The sequence below is a fragment of the Danio rerio genome, chromosome 2, assembly GCF_049306965.1.
Source record: "Danio rerio strain Tuebingen ecotype United States chromosome 2, GRCz12tu, whole genome shotgun sequence".
NCBI classification, from domain to species: domain Eukaryota; kingdom Metazoa; phylum Chordata; class Actinopteri; order Cypriniformes; family Danionidae; genus Danio; species Danio rerio.
Window position 1 is genome coordinate 2,747,501 of NC_133177.1, and position 21,260 is coordinate 2,768,760.

At 36.1% G+C, this 21,260-nt stretch overlaps 1 protein-coding gene across 3 annotated transcripts in view; it reads left to right on the forward strand.

Annotated features, from left to right (window-relative positions):
* Window positions 1–20,633, forward strand: part of LOC100335005 (corticotropin-releasing factor receptor 2) — a 104,639-nt gene extending 84,006 nt beyond the window's left edge. For 2 of the 3 annotated variants that reach the window (XM_002667848.8, XM_068213008.2), the window contains 3 exons: window positions 873–1,008; window positions 8,726–8,767; window positions 20,074–20,633. In XM_002667848.8, coding sequence (XP_002667894.2) covers window positions 873–1,008; window positions 8,726–8,767; window positions 20,074–20,214 — 319 coding nt within the window. In that variant the 3' untranslated portion in view covers window positions 20,215–20,633. The remainder of the gene's footprint in view (window positions 1–872; window positions 1,009–8,725; window positions 8,768–20,073) is intronic. The other variant, XR_012390112.1, reaches the window with a different exon arrangement.
* The last annotated feature ends 627 nt before the right edge of the window (window positions 20,634–21,260 follow it).

The following is a 21,260-nucleotide window of genomic DNA, read 5'->3' on the forward strand; positions in this document are numbered from 1 at the left end:
AAATGAATAGGTAAATAAAGAAATGAATAAATAAATAAATGAATAGGTAAATAAAGAAATGAATGAATAAATAAATGCATAAATAATAAATGAATTGGTAAATACATAAATGAATGAAAAAATAAATAAACAAATAAATAAATAGGTAAATAAATAAATGACTAAATAAATAAATAGGTACATAAATAAATGAATGAATAAAAAAATAGGTAAATAAATAAATGAATAAATAAATAAATAGGTACATTAATAAATGAATGAATAAATAAATAAATAGGTAAATAAATAAATAGGTAAATAAATTAATAAATGAATGAATAAATAAATAAATAGGTACATAAATAAATGAAAGAATAAATAAATAAATAGGTAAATAAATAAATAAATAGGTACATAAATAAATTAATAAATAAATGAAAAAATAAAAAAATAGGTAAATAAATAAATAGGTAAATAAAGAAATTAATGAATAAATAAATAAATAGGTAAATAAAAATAGATAAATAAATAGATAGATAAAAATAAATACAAATAGATAAATAAATCAAAAACAAATAAATAAATAAAAAAGAGAAATAAAGAAATAATCATGTTATATTAAAAGAAATACTGACACTCAGTTCAATTCAATTCAAAAATAACAATAACTGTAATGTTAACATTTTTAATTGGAAAATAAAAGAAAATAAAAAAACAAATGTAATAGTGGTGATTAATAATATATAAATTATCAATTGTAATGCAAATAAAACAATAATAATTAAAAATAAAAAAATTATGAACATTTTAGGATTAGTTTAGGGCTCTCTTCAAAAGTGGTTTCATATATTCTGTATTTTTGTGTGTGTTTTCTTGTGTTTGTGTGTTTGCAGAAAGGCTGTGAAAGCCACTCTTGTGCTTCTGCCTTTACTGGGAATCACATACATGCTGTTCTTCGTGAACCCAGGCGAGGACGACATCTCTCAAATTGTGTTCATATATTTCAACTCGTTTCTTCAGTCTTTTCAGGTGAGTGTGACATAAAGCCGGTAACTTCCAGTTCACTTTGCCCATCACAGGCGTATTCTTTGCATTTTTTCCAGGCACATTACTGGCTTAACTCAGTTAATTAGGTTTAAGTTAGGGTAATTTGGCAAGTCATTTGGGAAATATTTGAAGAAGAGAGAAAAAATTATATATATATATATATATATATATATATATATATATATATATATATATATATATATATATATATATATATATATATATATATATATATATGTGTGTGTATATATATATACTTGTTTTGTCTTGTCTGGTAAAGGTCATGATGTGGCCTACATGAGGTTATATATGTCTGTGTTTCAGAGCAGTGGAGCATGATGAGGACTGGGATTGAGAATCACTGCTCTAGTACTACTCTAGAGAGTGAAAGGTTACATACTGTACTGTAGGTTTTACTTTGTTACGGCAGAAAAGATTCACATTGACAACATGAGCCGGTGGCGTACTATAAATCTGACCAGCTTTTTGTGTGTCTAATACAGTGGTCATCGCAGGTCATCTGCTGCTTCAAAACAAAGGATGCAGCATTGAAGAAAAAAAAATCTATTTAAAGGATATGACATTATCTTTGCCTCTGGACATTTGCTATGTTTATGCACATAAACTGGTCTGAAATTATGTTTTCAAAATTGTTCACACACATAGACGGTGTGAACTGTGAATCATAATATTTTTGTAACTCAAAAATGTATTTAATAACCAGATTCATTCATTCATTTTCTTTTTAGCTTAGACCCTTTATTATTTACCAGAGCATCCGGAAGAAACCCACACAAACATGAGGAAAGCATGCAAACTCCACACACAAATGCCAACTGACCCAATCAAGACTTGAACCCTTGACCTGCTTGCTATGAGGCGACAGCGCTACCCACTGCACCACCGTGCCACCCCTCAATAACCAGACCTTCCAAAAAATAAAAGTAAACTGCTCCAACACATGGGGTGGGGGGGACTCAATAGTTTTAAGATATTTGCTTGTGTGTGTGTATTCCATCTTGTAATTCTTATGTTGTGGGGACAAAATATTAGGGGATTAGGGTTACTATGTTGTCATAAAAATCAATACGTCTATGGAAAGTCTATATGAGCAATATCACACAAGTAGCAGTGCGATATTGTTACATATCAGCACTAAGCACACCTCCAACCAGTGCCGAAATACAACCATATCGCACTGCTACCGAGTGCTTTAGTGCCCCACAAGTGCCGATATACAGCCATATCGCACTGCTACTGAGTGCTTTAGTGCCTCACTAGGGCCAATTTACAGTCAAATCGCATTGCTACCGAGTGCTTTAGTACCCCATTAGTGCCAATGTAGTCATATCACACTGCTACTGAGTGCTTTAGTGCCCCACGAGTGCCGATATACAGCCACATCGCACTGCTACTGAGTGCTTTAGAGCCTCACTAGTGTCGATATACAGCCATATCGCACTGCTACTGAGTGCTTTAGAGCCTCACTAGTGCCGATATACAGCCATATCGCACTGCTACTGCGTGCTTTAGTGCCTCACTAGGGCCAATTTACAGTCAAATCGCATTGCTACCGAGTGCTTTAGTGCCCCATTAGTGCCGATATACAGCCATATCGCACTGCTACTGAGTGCTTTAGTGCCACACTAGTGCCGATATACAGCCATATCGCACTGCTACTGAGTGCTTAAGTGCCACACTAGTGCTGATATACAGCCATATCGCACTGCTACTGAGTGCTTTAGTGCCCCATTAGTGCCGATATACAGCCATATCGCACTGCTACTGAGTGCTTTAGTGCCACACTAGTGCCGATATACAGCCATATCGCACTGCTACTGAGTGCTTTAGTGCCACACTAGTGCCGATATACAGCCATATCGCACTGCTACCGAGTGCTTTAGTGCCCCATTAGTGCCGATATACAGCCATATAGCATTGCTTCTGGGTGCTTTAGTGCCCCATTAGTGCTGATATACAGCCATATCGCACTGCTAGAGTGCTTACAGAGCAACTCGTTTGTACGAGGAACTACTTTCTTCCACCATTCTTGTTAGGGTACCTTGTATTCCTAATAATCTGGGGACCAAATGTTAGGGGGTTCAGGGTTATTATGTTGTCATAAAAATCATTATCTCTGTGGAAGTCTCCTTAAAGATACCCGTACGTGTGTGTGTGTGTGTGTGTGTGTGTGTGTGTGTGTGTGTGTGTGTGTGTGTGTGTGTGTGTGTGTGTGTGTGTGTGTGTGTGTTTGTGCGTGTGTGCGTGCGTGCGTGTCAGAAAATCACTGGAGTGTCTTAAACCTGAAACACAACTGATGTTTAAAAGGAGGAAGTAGATTGAAGATCACAGAGCAACTTTGAGTTCTAGTCCTGATTCTGTCAGCATCTGCTCTGTGTAAATCTCCCATTTGCACTTTGTCACTAATTAACCGAGTTTCCAATGCAGATTACAGTAAATCACACCGATTTATATAACCGTGGCTGTTCTGCTGTCAATAGTTGGAGTGGGCGAGAGTTTGTTGCTCTGGGAATTTTACTAACAGTTGAAATGCAGGGAAAGTGTGGGCATCAGAGCACCTCAACATCAGCTACCCGTCACTGGATTAATGGCTATGTGGGAGTCCAGGCACTTCTTATTAGTTATTTATATAAATCCTTCACTGTTTGTGGGAAAATGATGCAGTAATAGTCCCAAGTTTTATTTAAAAATAGATAGCTAAAGAAGGAAATACCATGTTTTGTTAAAGATACTATTTTAACACAATAGCCTTACTGGCCTTATAAAAAAATAAATTTTTATATTGGATTAAGTGAAAAAGTATGGTTTCTGGTTTTTGTCTTAAAAAATTTACCCTCTAGGAAAAATTAAAGATATTAGTTTTTCTTAGTTTTTTTTTTTACTTTAAAACAGCCGTTCTCGTGTCATGTGACCACATTAAAAACAAATGACAGTGATTATTTAAATATATCCATTGAAAAAAACGAATCTTTGTGTTATAAAATGTTTTATATTTGAGTAGACATATATAAACATGCATTATGTATTCATAAACAAATGATTCTCTGTGGTGGTACGCAGAAACTATGGAGCCATGATCAGTTTAAAAAATAATACATTTACAAAATAAATAATTCACACATCCACAACCCAAATCACATTAAATTCGTAAGTTCAAATTACAATTCATAATTGCACAAATCCAATTTGTATATTTAAAACACAATACAAAAATACACAAATCCAATTTGTAAGTTCAAAACACGGTTCATAAATTACACAAATACAATTAGTGAACTCAAAACGTGATTCTTAAATACACAAAGCCAATTCGTAAATTAAAAACATTATTCAAAAATACACCAATCCAATTCATAAATTCGAAACACGATTCATAAAATACACATTCAATTTGGATCTGGCACCTCTGAAATCTGATCCGGCACCTGATTTTACCGATCCCCCTCCTCAACAGCCCTCCTTCCCCGTCCGCTGTTCACTTTCGACCACGACAACCCACTACCCCCACCCCCACCCCGCTCCCCACTTTCATCCATTGTCCGTGACCCACAAAATTCTGCCCGCCCTCACTCTCCACTTTCTTGCACAACACTTCTCCATTCTCGGGTAACATGCCGGATCCGTTACCCCGATCTGTTCGGGACCTCGCATTTCACAATTTAAGCACTACAAAAATCCAATTTGTAAATTCGAAACACAATTATAAAAAATACACAAATTCGGTTCGTAAATTTAAAACACGATTATAAAAAATACACAAATCCAATTTGTATATTCAAAACACGATTCATAAATACACAAATCCAATTTGTAAATTCAAAACACGATTCATAAATACACAAAGCCAGTTCGTAAATTCAAAACGCAATTCGTAAATACACAAATCCAATTTGAAAGTTCAAAACACGATTAAAAAATACAAAAATCCAATTTGTAAATTCAAAACATGATTCATAAATACACTAATCCAATTCGTAAATTCAAAAAACGATAAAAAAAATACACAAATCCAATTCGTAAATTCAAAACGCAATTCATAAATACACAAATACAATTCAAAAGTTCTAAACACGAGTAATAATACACAAATCCAATTCGTAAATCCAAACACGATTAAAAATACAAAAATCCAATTTGTAAATTCAAAAAACAAAATACGATTCGTAAACGCAAAAATGCAATTCATAAATTCAAAACACGATTAAAAAATTACACAAATCCAAGTCATAAATTCAAAACACGATTAATAATATACAAGGATCTGGCGAAAATATTTAGGATTTTAACTTGTGAATTTACAAATTGTGTGTCATATTTATATATTGTGTTTTAAATTTTCAAGTTGGATTTTGTAAATGTCAATTGAGCTGTGTATGTATGAATTTTATCATGTTTGAGACTGATCTGGCTCCATAGGAGCTGTGGTCCATCGGGTAAAGCTCTGCTCTAAATCTAAAAAGGTTGCTGAATTGTCCTGCATGTAATGAATGTGCTGCTTTTATTCAGTTAATGTGAAATCACAAGAGCACTTGCACTTCTGTTTACTCTCATCTCTGTCATGCACACCTGAAGGAACTGTAAATAATCCAGTCTTGTGATAAAGGCCATTATTGGTCTTCTGTCACCCTTTTAAGAAGAGTCTCCTGCTCTGTGAAGAGGTCTGAAGTCTATCTCCTCTTCTGCATTCATGAATATTTTAAGTGCTTCAGTGTGGAAAAATAGTTATGTTTCCCCTGAGAACATTATTCTCAGCTGGCTTTGATTGTCTGCTGCAGTCGGTCTTCAGAAACCAGAGCTGACACCTCAGTAAAAACATGTGCCAATTATTATGGGATGGCGCTTTGATCCGGGAAGAACAAGCCTGTGGTACAAGACCTGCTGTCAAAGTGCTTTACATCCCGAACAAGGCCAAAAGCATTACCTTTTTGACAAGCGATGGGCGATGGACTCTTTCGTTAGTCCATTGTGATCCCGCATTTTAAGCCATGTTTACGCATGGTATGTCTACCCGGTGACTCGAGTTGTGCTGCTAAATGGCTAACATGTTTTTTTTTTTGTTTTTTTTTTGAGCAAGTAGCTGGGAATTTTGTGCTTTTCGAAAGACTGAAAAGGAGCATAGATTCATTCAGCGCCGGGTCTGCGTCCACTAGATCCTTTTAGAGGTGAACCCAGCTCGTGAGTTCATCAACTCCTCCTTTCAGCAGTGCTTCAGACTACATGTCAGCAGGTGGATTTCCCCTCGGGATACCAACAACAGGCGCTACGTCATAGTTCAGATTTTCCAACTCGAGCAATTCACACGTTAAGGGTGTGAATCACATCGCATCATTCACCACATTTGTGTGAATAGAACTGAAGGATGTCTATTCGCGTCTTTGCATTGACGTTGTTAATCATTTGCCATTTACGATTCATCTGTGTCTGGTGTGAATGCACCATTATACAATGACTTGACTAAATTACAGTAACTTGCCTACAAATTTGCTGCAATTTTACAGTAATCTACTGCATAAACGCCCAGTAAAATAAAAGTTTTTTTCCTCGCTGCTGTCGCAACTAGCTTGCATAGTTTGGGACTTGTAGAGCTGCGCATCGATGGATTACTCTTCAGTGTTTGGACTTCCAGCAGTGAATATTAAAGCACATTAAACTGAACTGAGCTAATCTAAACTGAACTAAGGGTGCTTTCACACCTACACTTTTGTTTCGGAACGTATCTCATTTGCCCAGTTAGCACGGTTCGTTTATCATATGTGAACAGGGCAATCGCGCTCTGTTCCGCGCCAAAGTAATCGCTCCGAGATCGCTTGAATGAGGTGGTCTCGGCTCGATTGAAACGAACCCTGGAGCGGTTCGATTGCAGTGAGAAAGCCATCTGATCCGAGCGCGGTTAAATCACAGTGTTTTATGGTTATGTAATCACAGACTTATGGCTATATGAAGAGTGCATTATAAGTATGGCGGGAAGTTTCGCGAGTCTCCGGATGCCCGCAAACGAGTGATGATCTCCCGGTAATCTCGCGTCTCCCTCCCGGTCCTCAAATAGGCATCGTCGGCCGCCCTTCTCACCCCTTCCCACCGCATCTCTCCTCAGACACATCACGTGCGCGCACCCTGTCAATCACCACTAAACCACCACCTCTCCTGACAGCTTAGCGGGACGCTGCAAAATAAACCCTGACACTCTGACCAACCAATGTAAGGAGAGTTTACTGGCACGTAACTTGTTTTAGCTCTTTAGGTCCGGTTAGAAACTTTGCAACCCGGGCTCATTGTGGAAACGTAGCCCCGCGGACGTTTCTGCGGACGGCGATTTACGTCCCAGGAGGTACGTATTCGAGTGTTTTTTGTTTTCGCGGATCCGCGAGAGGCCGCTGTGCGCGCTTTTTCGCGTCTTGGGCGCCTCTCGGGAGAGGTTCTCGCGCGAAAAAATCTTCGATTTCGAACGCGTTTTCGGATCCTGCCGCGTTCTTGCCCTTATTTTTCGGATTCCGTTTTTCGTCTTACCTGATTTCCGGAACCGCTGTTCCCCGGACTCGATCCCGGTCGTCATCCACCGCGGCCGGCTCCGGCTCCTCCTCCGGGGCCTCCGCTCCGCCGACGCAACGCTGTAAGCTAAGCGGACAAACTGATTGCACCGGGAAAGCCCTCCACTCGGAGGCGAGTCGTCGGCCGGCGAGTGTGAAGAAGAGAGGCGGAGCGGCGACACACCGCTCTGCGGCGTTCGCTCGAAAAAAACCAAAAGCGGCCTTTACGTACCTCCGGCCACGTAAATCGCGGTCTCCAGAAACGTCCGCGGGGCTATGTTTCCAGAATGAGCTTGGGTTGAAACTTTGCAGTGTGAAAGCAAACCGCTCCAAGAGCAAAGAGCAACAATGTAGCAATTGTAATCTCTGTTTCGGAACAACTGAATCGATTCACAGGTGTGAAAGCAGCCTTAAACTCTGAAAACTGAACTACACTGTTTCAATTTACTATAATCTTTCATGTTAAGCTGCTTTGACACAATCTACTTTGTAAAAGCGCTATACAAATAAAGGTGAATTGAATTGAATTATTGCTACTGTACAAACTACTGAACCACTGAATGTTAATCATTGTTGATTTTCTATTGCACTGGGTAAAGTTTTAAGTCCCACTTTATATTAAGTGTCCTTAACTACTATGTACTTACATCAAAAAAAATAAATACAATGTACTTACTGTGTTTATAATGTATTTGAGAACACTTGTGGTGCTTTTGAGTTGGGATAGGAGTTGGGTTATGGACAGGTTTGGTGGCATGGGTAGGTTTAAGGGTGGGTTAAGGTGTAAGGGATGGTCAACAGTGTATGTACAAATGTAATTGCAAAAGTTAGTTACAGATGTATCTACATACATGTATTTAATCAAGCATAAGTACACAGTAAATACATGTATTTACACAATAAGTACATTGTAACAAACTATTAACTCCTATGTAAGAACATATTAGTTAAGGCCACTTAATATGAAATGGTAAATATACAATTATACAATGATTTGCCTAATAACCGTAGCTTGTCTAGTTAACCTAATTAACTTTGTTAAGCCTTTAAATCGTACTTTAAGCTGAATATATTGTTAAAATGTACATGAAATGACAGATTAACTGAGGCTATGTTTTCCCTCTCTCCCTCTTTCTCTTTTTTTCTTCCAGGGATTCTTTGTGTCGGTATTTTACTGCTTTCTTAATGGTGAGGTGAGTCAATGATGAGTGTAATTTCATGGATGGACAGAACTGGGAGATGACTATCAATATACAGGCCCTTTTCCCTATTTCCACAGCCATATCACCCTTCACCTTATCTGCTCTCCGCCACCTTCCTCTATTACTGTGTGGGAGGCTGTTTACACTGACAAACACAAGCGGGACACAGATATTTATCAGGCCCCTGCAAGCTGCTCTCTTTTAATGGGGTCATTTTATTGCCTATAGGAAGCCTCTTCAGTATCACTTGACACATCTGTCATTTTCTCCAGCGATTTTCCTCTTCTGTGGCCAAACAGGAGGGTAAAACTGGCATTATGTGCATGTGTTTGTGTCTGCCTTGTGTTTCTTACATTGTACATCGCCACAAATAGAGCTATTCCAGTATGTTTTCAACTTGTTTAATGGAAAGAAGATTTTTTGGACACATTTCTAAACAATAGTTTTAATAACTCATTTCTTATAACTGATTTATTTGATCTTTGCCATGATGACAGCACAATATTTGACTAGATATTCTTCAAGACACTAGTATTCAGCTTAAAGTGACATTTAAAGGCTTAACTAGGGTAATTTGGGTAAAGGTAGGGTAATTAGGCAAGTCATTGTATAATGTGGTTTCTTCTGGAGACAATCCTAAACTAATATTGCTTAAGGGGGCTAATAATATTGACCTTAAAATGCTTTTTAAAAAATTAAAAACTGCTTTTTGTCTAGCCGATATAAAAGAAATAATACTTTCTCCAGAAGAAAAAAAATATTATAGGAAATACTGTGAAAAACTCCTGAATCTGTTAAACACAGTACAGGCTCATTGTGAATATGTACCCCAGTATACATTTCTGGAGATTGCAAATTATGTAGCCAGAGGTACGTATGGCTGCATTTCGTCTTTAAAACGAACGCTATAGAGCAGTATAACGCTGTCAAGAGCTTCTGTTTATTTTCGCATTGCGAGCTGACCTCTTACCTCCATGTGGAAGACTTTTCCGCTATTACCAGTCCGCCCAGTAGCTCGTCATAAACGTGGGCAGACTTGAAACACAGAGAGGAGTTGAATGTGGCGACAGGGTTCGAGTCCATCAAAGATTGGTTCCAGAAAGCAGGTAAAACGAAAACAAAAGGCAAAAAATAAACAAGTAAATAACAGGTTGAGAATGTGGTTAGGTCTGAAAAATATGGTAAAATCAGGCGGCCGAGAGGCCTTTTCTTTTTTCTGGATTGCTTTTGATAACACTGTCAGTTGGGTTTAGGAAAGGCAGTGGGCGGGTCAATCGGTGCTGTTTAAAACACTATTGGTTGGGTTAAGGGGAGTAGGAGGGTGGGTCAGTCGATTGGTCAGTCAGTCAGTCAGGCAACAGCGGCCTCTGGTTTGATTTACGCGAGAACAGCAGGCACGAATGGCAATTATGAGAAAAACTTAAGATCTGAAAAAGCGTATAAAGTGGCTTCTGGTGGATTTGCATTTTTCAGAATAAGCCTGGGTTGGTTCAAAATTATTTGGGAAACATTTAAAAAAGGAAGAGGATGGCTAATACTTTTGACTTCATCTGTATTTCAACATTACAATGTAAAAATAAGAGTTATTTTGACTTAAATAGGAGTATGAATCTCTCATTTTTAATTGTTTATTTATTTTTGATATACAATAAATAATAGAAGCCTCACGGTGGCGAAGTGGGTAGCACAATTAGCTCAGCAAGAAGGTCACTGGTTTGAGCCTTTGCTGGGTCAGTTGGCATTTGTGTATGGAGTTTGCATGTTTTCCTGATGCTCGTGTGGGTTTCCTCCGAGTGCTCCGGTTTCCCCCACAGTCCAAACACATGCGCTATAGGTAAATTGGATAAGCTTAATTGTCCATAGTGTATGTGTGTGAATGAGGGTGTATGGGTGTTTCCCAGTGATGGGTTGCAGCCGGAAGGGCATCCGCTGTGCAAACCTGGATGAGTTGGCGGTTCATTCCACTGTAGTAACCTCAGATTAATAAAGGGACTAAGCCGAAAAGAAAATGAATAAATTAATTAAATAATAGAGGTGTCACGTCACTACTCTTTCAGACCCGGCATCCATTTCAATCACTTGTCAGATCATGTTATTAACTTTATTTAGAACTAAATTTATTTATTTATTTTATTCCGAGGCATTTCACCACATTTAAAGCTTGTTGTCCATGATACTAGGCACTTAGGGGATTTAGGGACCCCCTCGAAAATGAGATGATTCATCTCAAGGGGCTATCCCATTCAATAAATTCTATTCAATACTAGACTTTTCATCCAATCAAACCACAGTAAAGCCCTGTTTGATGTAATTCGAGAAGTATCCCCAAGGGTGAAAAGAGGCATTGAAAAAGAGTGACTTGTTCCAAACAAAGACATAAGCAACATTTTCATTTATTGATATGTTTGCCAATATTTCATAGATTTTATAGAAAAAAAGGATATATTTACTAATAAATGTTAAAAAATGATTGCAGAATTGCAAGCTTTAAATCTGTATTTTTTTTGTACATACAGTTAAAGTCAGAATTTTTAGCCCCCCTTTAAATTTTTTTTCTTTTTTTAAATATTTCCCAAATGATGTTTAACAGAGCAAGGAAATTTCCACAGTATGTCTAATAATATTTTTTCTTCTGGAGAAAGTCTTGTTTTATTTCGGCTAGAATAAAAATGTATTATTAATTTTTGAAACACAATTTTAAGGACAAAATTATTAGCACTTTTAAGCTAATTTTTTTGTGATAGTCTACAGAGCAAACCATCATTATACAACAATTTGCCTAATTACCCTAATCTGCCTAGTTACCCTAATTAACCTCGTTAAGCCTTTAAATGTCACTTTAAGCTGTATAGAAGTGTCTTGAAAAGTATCTAGTCAAATATTATTTACTGTCATCATGTTAAAGAGAAAATAAATCAGTTATTAGAAATGAGTTATTAAAACTAATATGTTTAGAAATGGGTTGAGAAAATCTTCTCTCCGTTAAACAGAAGTTGGAGAAAAATAAATAAACAGGGGGGCGAATAATTCAGGGGGGCAAATAATTCTGACTTCAACTGTATGTCTGTCCATTATAATGGACAGTGGGTTTAGAGGTAAAAAGGAAAGTTCATCCAAAAATCAATGTTTGCTCTCCCTCAAGTTTCTTTTTTTTTCCTGTTGAACAAAAAAGAAGAGCTGAAAACACCTTTAATCATTGACTTCCATAGAAGAAACTATGGAAATCAATGGATACAGGTTTCCAGCTTTCTTCAAAATATTTTCTTTTGTGTTTGACTGAAAAAAACAGAAACTGAGAAATGTTTGAAGCAAGTAAAGCATGAGTAAATGAAGACAGACTTTTCATTTTTGGGTGTACTCTTTGTTTTTGAATGTACATTTATTATAGTGTACAGTAAAATATAGTATATTTATTTAAAGTATATTTCAATATCACGTGAATGCTCAATCAATAAGCTTTCCATTGATGCTTGGTTTGTTAGGATTAGACAATATTTGGCTGAATCTGGAATCTGAGGCTCAAAAAAAAAAAAAATCTAAATGCTGAGAAAGTCTTTTTTATTATTATTATAAATAATAATAACGACAACAATATTATTATTATAAATATATAAAAATATGTTTTCTATTATACATATAAAATGCATAATTAAATAACAACAATTATTAAAAATATATAAAAATATGTTGTCTAAATATTTATTTAATACAATGCATAAATAATAATAACAACAACTAATATTGTTATTATTAATAATATTATTATTATTATAAATTTATACAAATATGTTGTCTAATTATTTATATAATACAATGCATAAATAATAATAACAACAACTATTATTATTATTATTATTATTATTATTATAAATGTATACAAATATGTTGCCTAATTATTTATATAATATAAATGCATAAATAATAACAACATCTATTATTATTATTATCATTATTATTATAAATATATTAAAATATGTTGTCTAATTGTTTATATAATAAAAAATCCATAGTTAAATAATAATAACAACAAATATTATTATTATTATTATTACTATTATGATGATTATTATTATTATAAATGTATACAAATATGTTATCTAATTATATAATACAAATGTATTTTTAAATATTAATATCAACAACAACTATTATTATTAATATTATTATTGTTGTTATTACTACTACTATTATTATTATTACTTTAATAATTATTTTTATCATTAAAATAATTTTTGTGGTTGTCGTCGCCGTTGTCTAATTCTTTATTAAATAAAATTGCATAATTAAACAATAATAACAACAATTATTAGTAGTATTATTGATCATAATAATATTGTGAATAATACCAATAATAATATTTGAATAAGGGATTGTTTAATTTTTTATATAATAAAAATGCATAGTTAAGTAATAATAACAACAAGCCAGAAGTGAGGAAAAAAGTGTAACCGCCTTCGCCGAGAGCCAAAAAAAAGATTATTATTATTATTATTATTGTTGTTGTCTAATTCTTTATATAATAAGAAATGCATAATTAAATATTAATAACAACAACTATTATTCATTCATTCATTTATTCATTCATTTTCTTTTCAGCTTAGTGTCTTTATTAATCCATTTTCGCCACAATGGAAAAACTTATCCAGCCCATGTTTTATGCAGCGGATGCCCTTCCAGCTGCAACCCATCACTGGAAAACATCCATACACGCTTATTCACACTTATACACTACGGAAAATTTTGCCTACCCAATTCACCTGTACCGCATGTCTTTGGACTGTGGGGGAAACCGGAGCATCCGGAAGAAACTCACGCAAACACGGGGAGAACATGCAAACTCCACACAGACACACACACAACTGACCCAGCCGAGGCTCGAACCAGCAACCTCCTTGCTGTGAGGCGGCAGCACAACCTACTGCGCCACCGTGTCACCCACAACTATTATTATTATTATTGTGGTTGTCTAATTTTAATATAATAAAAATGCATAAAACAATTATTATTATGTAAAATCATATATATATATATAATTTTAAATAATACATAATCATAGAATAAATAAAAATCATAGAATAAATGCCCATGGGTCAATTTATAAACATGGATATCAGTATATGTCATAGATGTTAAGATCAGTACAGATGTACGTATAAAGATTTGTCATTTATAGTTACATTTCTCTGGCGGCTGAACATTTGTTTACTCTTTGATTCATACTAATGCATTTGTCATGCTGCAGCCTAATGGCCTCTCTCCTTTGCATCTGAATTGTTTCAGGGGTAATTATTTAACATTTTTGTTTTGACCTCGGGCGAGATCATGCAAGAGCGTGGTCTTTTAATCAAGATGTCAAGCTCACCTTACTGAATATCTTGACCGTCAGCATCAAAACAAATCACGTCAGTCCCAATTGACTTTGCATGTTCGGCCATAAATAGAACAATGTGTTTAGATAGAACCCAACAAAATCCCCTCATGGCCGATCGACTAAACATTTAAAAATGAAAAGCCCCTAGATTATTTGACTCTTTTAATAGCTCTGCTCTGAGCTCTTCTTCTGTTTTATAAGCATTTTATATAAGACTTTAGTACTACAGATTATTATCATTATTATCAATTTGTACACTATTATAGGGAGAGCAATTCTTACAAAAGAGTCATCGATGTAATTCTTGTAAAATAAACATGCTGGGAGGCACAGTGGCTCAGTGGTTAGCACTGTGGCCTAACAGCAAGAAGGTCACTGGTTCGAGTCCCAGCTGGGCAAGTTGGCATTTCTGTGTGGAGTTTGCATGTTCTCCCAGTGTTGGCGTGGGTTTCCTCTGGGGGCTCCGGTTTCCCCCACAATCCAAACACATGCGCTATAGGGGAATTGGATTAACTAAATTAGCTGTAGTGTATGACTGTGTGCATGTGAGTGTATGGGTGTTTTCCTAGTACTTTCTAGTATGGCTGGAAGGCCATCAGTTGCTTTGTAAAACATGCCGGAATAGTTGGTAGGTCATTCCTCTGTGGAAACCTCTGAAATAAAGAATAAGCCGTCTTCTAAAGTGCGTCCAGGCAAACTGATCGCAGCAGAAGAATTGTCCATGTGGAGGTAAACGTGTTGGTGTGTTTAAAAGTGCTGTAGAGTTCAAATAAAATAAAGCTTCTCATCAAATCTTCTGACCAATCAAATGCTTTCTAGCCACGCATGCTACGCCCCCTTCAAGAAACTTCTTATTTGATGCGCTTGAGCTCAACCACTCATTAGGGAAAAAACATTCCCCAAGTAAATCAGAGCAAGTGGGCTGTGGTTCACGTCTGGTGTGAGCCCAGCATTAGATAGCTGACTTGTTCCCTCCCTGCCCTGTACTTACTTACTTTACTTTACTTTACTTTACTTTACTTTACTTTACTTTACTTTACTTTACTTTACTTTACTTTACTTACTTACTTACTACTTACTTGCTTACTTTACTTTACTTACTTTACTTACTTTACTTACTTTACTTACTTTACTTACTTGCTTACTTTACTTACTTGCTTACATACTTTACTTTAATTTACTTACTTTACTTACTTGCTCACATTCTTACTTACTTTACATACTCACTTGCTTACTTACTTTACTTTACTTACTTTACTTGCTTTCTTTATTTTACTCACTTTACTTACTTTACTTACTTGACTTACTTGCTTACTTTACTTTACTTACTTGCTTGCTTACTTTACTTACTTAACTTACTTGCTTACTTTACTTACTTTGCTTACTTTACCTACTTGCTTACGTACTTTACTTACTTTACTTACTTACTTGCTTTACTTTACTTACTTTACTTTCTTGCTTACTTTACTTACTTTGCTTACTTTACCTACTTGCTTACGTACTTTACTTATTTACTTTACTTACTTACTTACATTACTTTACTTACTTTACTTTCTTGCTTACTTTACTTACTTTAATTACTTTACTTACTTTACTTACTTTGCTTACTTGCTTACTTGCTTACTTTACTTACTTGCTCACTTTACTTTACTTTACTTTACTTACTTTACTTTACTTACTTTACTTTACTTTACTTTACTTACTTGACTGGCGAGGCAGTGGCGCAGTAGGCAGTGCTGTCGCCTCACAGCAAGAAGGTCGCTGGTTCGAACCTCGGCTCAGTTGGCGTTTTTGTGTGGAGTTTGCATGTTCTCCCTGCCTTCAAGTGGGTTTCCTCCGGGTGCTCCGCTTTCCCCCTACTGTCCAAAGACATGCGGTACAGGTGAATTGGGTAGGCTAAATTGTATGAGTGTGTGTGTGAATGAGTGTGTGTGGATGTTTCCCAGAGATGGGTTGCGGCTGGAAGGGCATCCGCTGCGTAAAAACTTGCTGGAAGGGCATCCGCTGCGTAAAAACTTGCTGGATAAGTTGGTGGTTCATTCCGCTGTGGCGACCCTGGATTAATAAAGGGACTAAGCCGACAGGAAAATGAATGAATGAATGACTTACTTTACTCACTTGCTTGCTTACTTACTTACTTACTTACTTACAATGCATCCTTCAGAGGCAGCATCTTGCCACTTTTGGACGCACCCATATCAGTGCCTCCACATGTTCAACTGCTCATTAACACAAAAATATAATCAGCAAATCACAGAGCATCGACCCAATGTGGTCTGAATCTGCTCAAGTTCAAATCAAGCATAAGAATGGGGCAAAAAGCTGATGACTTTAAATCTGCTATACAATCCATGGGGAAAAGGTTACACATTTTGACTGACCTATAAGCATGCGTCTAATTCAGATTGTGCTTCTGCTAGTCCAGATTCCACTTATCCACATCAAGAAGTAGCATCCAAAAGCTTTGCATAAGCCATAGACAAATGCACTCACTCACTGTGTGTGGGTAAAGTGTCTGCCAGCTTATTCCAATAAGCTGACATCACAATGCACTTTTCCCCCTACTGACTTCCATTCATAAGCATGCGAATGTGCCAGACCAGAAACGCAAGCTTGTGCAACAAGTTTTGCATGTTGTTTCGTGGTTTCGGCCTTTCCATTCATTAATCAAGCTCAATCTGGAGGTTATGAATATCAGAAAAATATACTTTATTAAATACTTTACAATAAAGGTGAGAAAGTCCAGAGCAAACGTCAGAGCAGGGGTGCCCAAACTCGGTCCAGGAGAGCCAAAGGTTGAATAGGAAATACTTAATTACTTGCTTACTTTACTTTACTTACTTACTTTACTTACTTGCTTACTTACTTTACTTATTTGCTTACTTTACTTTACTTGCTTTACTTTACTTACTTTACTTACTTTGCTTGCTTACATACTTTACTTTACTTTACTTACTTTACTTACTTACTTGTTTACTTTACTTGCTTTACTTACTTACTTTACTTACTTGCTTTACTTTACTTACTTTGCTTGCTTGCTTGCTTACTTACTTTACTTACTTACTTGCTTACTTACTTTACTTACTTGCTTACTTACATACTTTAATTTACTTTACTTTACTTTACTTACTTACTTACTTTACTTAATTACTTTATCTCATTACTTACTTTACTTACTTACTTTACTTACTTGCTTTACTTTACTTACTTTGCTTGCTTGCTTGCTTACTTACTTTACTTAATTACTTGCTTACTTACATACTTACTTTACTTTACTTTACTTTACTTTACTTTACTTTACTTACTTGCTTACTTACTTTACTTACTTGCTTACTTACATACTTACTTTAATTTACTTTACTTTACTTTACTTACTTACTTTACTTAATTACTTTATCTCATTACATACTTTACTTACTTTACTTAATTACTTCACCTCATTACTTACTTACTTACTTACTTTACTTACAATGCATCCTTCAAAGGCAGCATCTGATTATGAATATCAGAAAAATATACTTTATTAAATACTTAACAATAAACGTGAGAAAGTCCAGAGTAAACGTCAGAGCAGGGGTGCCCAAACTCGGTCCTGGAGAGCCAAAGGTTGAATAGGAAATAAAGGAGCAAAAAGTTTTAGTTAATTGTACTGGACACTGAATAAAAGGGTGACTTTTTTATATTAATCTATATGCTGCAAGTCTCAGGCAAGCCTTCATTTACTTGTTTTTCAGCGATTTACTGGATCATTTATTGTTTCTGTTACATCACCCAGCCCTTCTAAAGTTTAAAGCCATGAACGTTTGCCATGACATTTCCCTGTAAAATCTCTTGAGAAATGTCTCAATGTGTTTCTCTTTTAACACAGTCTTCAGCCCCCGAGGCAGCAAAGCCACACTAAACCATTGTTTGATTTATTGGATTGGCCGTTATGTTCTTGGTGCACTAACAATACACTTTTGGTACACAGGGTCTCTTATACAACGCTTTTATACACAGCCTCGTGTTCAGCTATGTTTTGGAGGCTTTTGTGCATTGCTCTCATGGATTTTAATGTCATGCATAAGCTTGTAGGATGGAGGTGTGGTTCATATTGTCAAGTGGCGTTTTGATCTCAGTCTCTCAGCTCTCATTTGTTTGTTTATGTTGTTCTCTCTCGGCGTGTGCAGCCACTTGTTTGGCTGTCTCTGCCTGTCTCTTCTTTTCTTTTGATTAGTCTGCTGTTTAATCTCCTTCACTTCTCTGTTTAGTTGCCAAATGATGTTCTGCACTGTACTATACCAGTTTTATCTACTCCAGTTTCTTTCTTTCTTTCTTTCTTTCTTTCTTTCTATCATTTGTTTTGTTGTTCTATCCATCCATCCATCCATCCATCCATCCATCCATCCATCCATCCATCCATCCATCCATCCATCCATCCATCCATCCATCCATCCATCCATCCATCCATCTATCTATCTATCTATCTATCTATCTATCTATCTATCTATCTATCTATCTATCTATCTATCTATCTATCTATCTATCGTTTTGTTGTTCTATCTATCTCTCTATCCATCCATCCATCCATCCATCCATCCATCCATCCATCCATCCATCCATCCATCCATCCATCTATCTATCTATCTATCTATCTATCTATCTATCTATCTATCTATCTATCTATCTATCTATCTATCTATCTATCGTTTTGTTGTTCTATCTCTCTATCCATCCATCCATCCATCCATCCATCCATCCATCCATCCATCCATCCATCCATCCATCCATCCATCCATCCATCCATCTATCTATCTATCTATCTATCTATCTATCTATCTATCTATCTATCTATCTATCTATCTATCTATCTATCTATCTATATATCTATCGTTTTGTTGTTCTATCTATCTCTCTATCCATCCATCCATCCATCCATCCATCCATCCATCCATCCATCCATCCATCCATCCATCCATCCATCCATCCATCCATCTATCTATCTATCTATCTATCTATCTATCTATCTATCTATCTATCTATCTATCTATCGTTTTGTTGTTCTATCTCTCTATCTATCCATCCATCCATCCATCCATCCATCCATCCATCCATCCATCCATCCATCCATCCATCCATCCATCCATCCATCCATCCATCTATCTATCTATCTATCTATCTATCTATCTATCTATCTATCTATATATCTATCGTTTTGTTGTTCTATCTCTCTATCCATCCATCCATCCATCCATCCATCCATCCATCCATCCATCCATCCATCCATCCATCCATCCATCCATCTATCTATCTATCTATCTATCTATCTATCTATCTATCTATCTATCTATCTATCTATCGTTTTGTTGTTGTATCTATCCATCCATCCATCCATCCATCCATCCATCCATCCATCCATCCATCCATCCATCCATCCATCCATCCATCCATCCATCCATCTATCTATCTATCTATCTATCTATCTATCTATCTATCTATCTATCTATCTATCTATCTATCTATCATTTTGTTGTTCTATCTCTCTATCCATCCATCCATCCATCCATCCATCCATCCATCCATCCATCCATCCATCCATCCATCCATCCATCCATCCATCCATCTATCTATCTATCTATCTATCTATCTATCTATCTATCTATCTATCTATCTATCGTTTTGTTGTTCTATCTATCTCTCTATCCATCCATCCATTCATCCATCCATCCATCCATCCATCCATCTATCTGTATCTATGGTTCTGTATGTCTGTCTCTCTGTCTGTCTCTCTATCTAATAATGGTTGTAACTTTTTTCGTGAATCATATATTTATATTTTATGGATTTCAGCAGATTGTCCTCCACAATGAGCAGAAAATGCTTATAAAAATGCTGAAAGACAGAGCTGTTTTGAATAGTAAATCTAATGTATGTTTCCTCTTGACAGGTTCGGTCTGCAGCCAGAAAGCGCTGGCATCGATGGCAGGATAATCATGCGCTGCGGGTGCGAGTGGCGAGAGCGATGTCCATTCCCACATCACCCACCCGCATCAGCTTTCACAGCATCAAGCAGACCACGGCTGTCTGACCTTTCAACATGGCTTTTCCTATTCAATAATTCAGCCACACAGACGGACTGCAAGTGGCACCGGAGACCAAGTGATTGTTTGCCTCACTGATTATTCATGGGTGTATCATCCAGTAACCAATGAATTTCGATCATATTATTTTCTGTGTCATTTTGACAGCGGACCCTGAATTTAAGGGCTGGAACAGTGTCGAGGAAATGTTGCTTACCATTCACTAATCTGCAAGCATCCAGAGGACAGTAGCATCTTTTCATATTCATATTCAAATCTATCTATCTATCTATCTATCTATCTATCTATCTATCTATCTATCTATCTATCTATCTATCTATCTATCTATCTATCTATCTATCTATCTATCTATCTATCTATCTATCTATCTATCTATCTATCTAGCCTGATCACGAGGAAACGTAAATGGAAATTTTACATTTTGTCAGTTTTCTTTAGTCGTTTGAAAATGAATGATTTTAAAAAGGAGGCGTGGCACCCAACCCCAACCCTAACCCTAACCGTCATTGGGTGATGAGCAAATCACACTAAATTGTACGAATTAGATCGTACAAATGAATACGAATTAGCCACTTAATAAAAAAGTTACGAATTGCCGTGAGATTGTATTGATCTGTCTATCGCGTTGGGACGTCAGGATATTTATTTATTTATTTATTTATTTATTCGATTAATATTTATTGAGAAAAGAAAAAAAACTATATTTTTAGAGTATCAAAAATGCTGGGTCACCTAAACCCAAATTAGGTAAAGTGAATAACCCAAACATTGAGTTAAATTTGGTCCTATTAATTTAACTTAAAAAAGTATCTATCTATCTATCTATCCATCCATCCATCTATCTATCTATCTATTCTTTGTTCTGTTGTTCTATCTATCCATCTGTCTGTCTGTCCATCCGTCCGTCCGTCTGTCTGTCTGTCCGTTCGTCCGTCTGTCTATTTGTCTGTCTATAGTTGTGGGACGCCAGGACAGGAATTAATAGCTCCTCTCATAATTAATTACAGAAAAATCATGAATCAATCAAAATCAT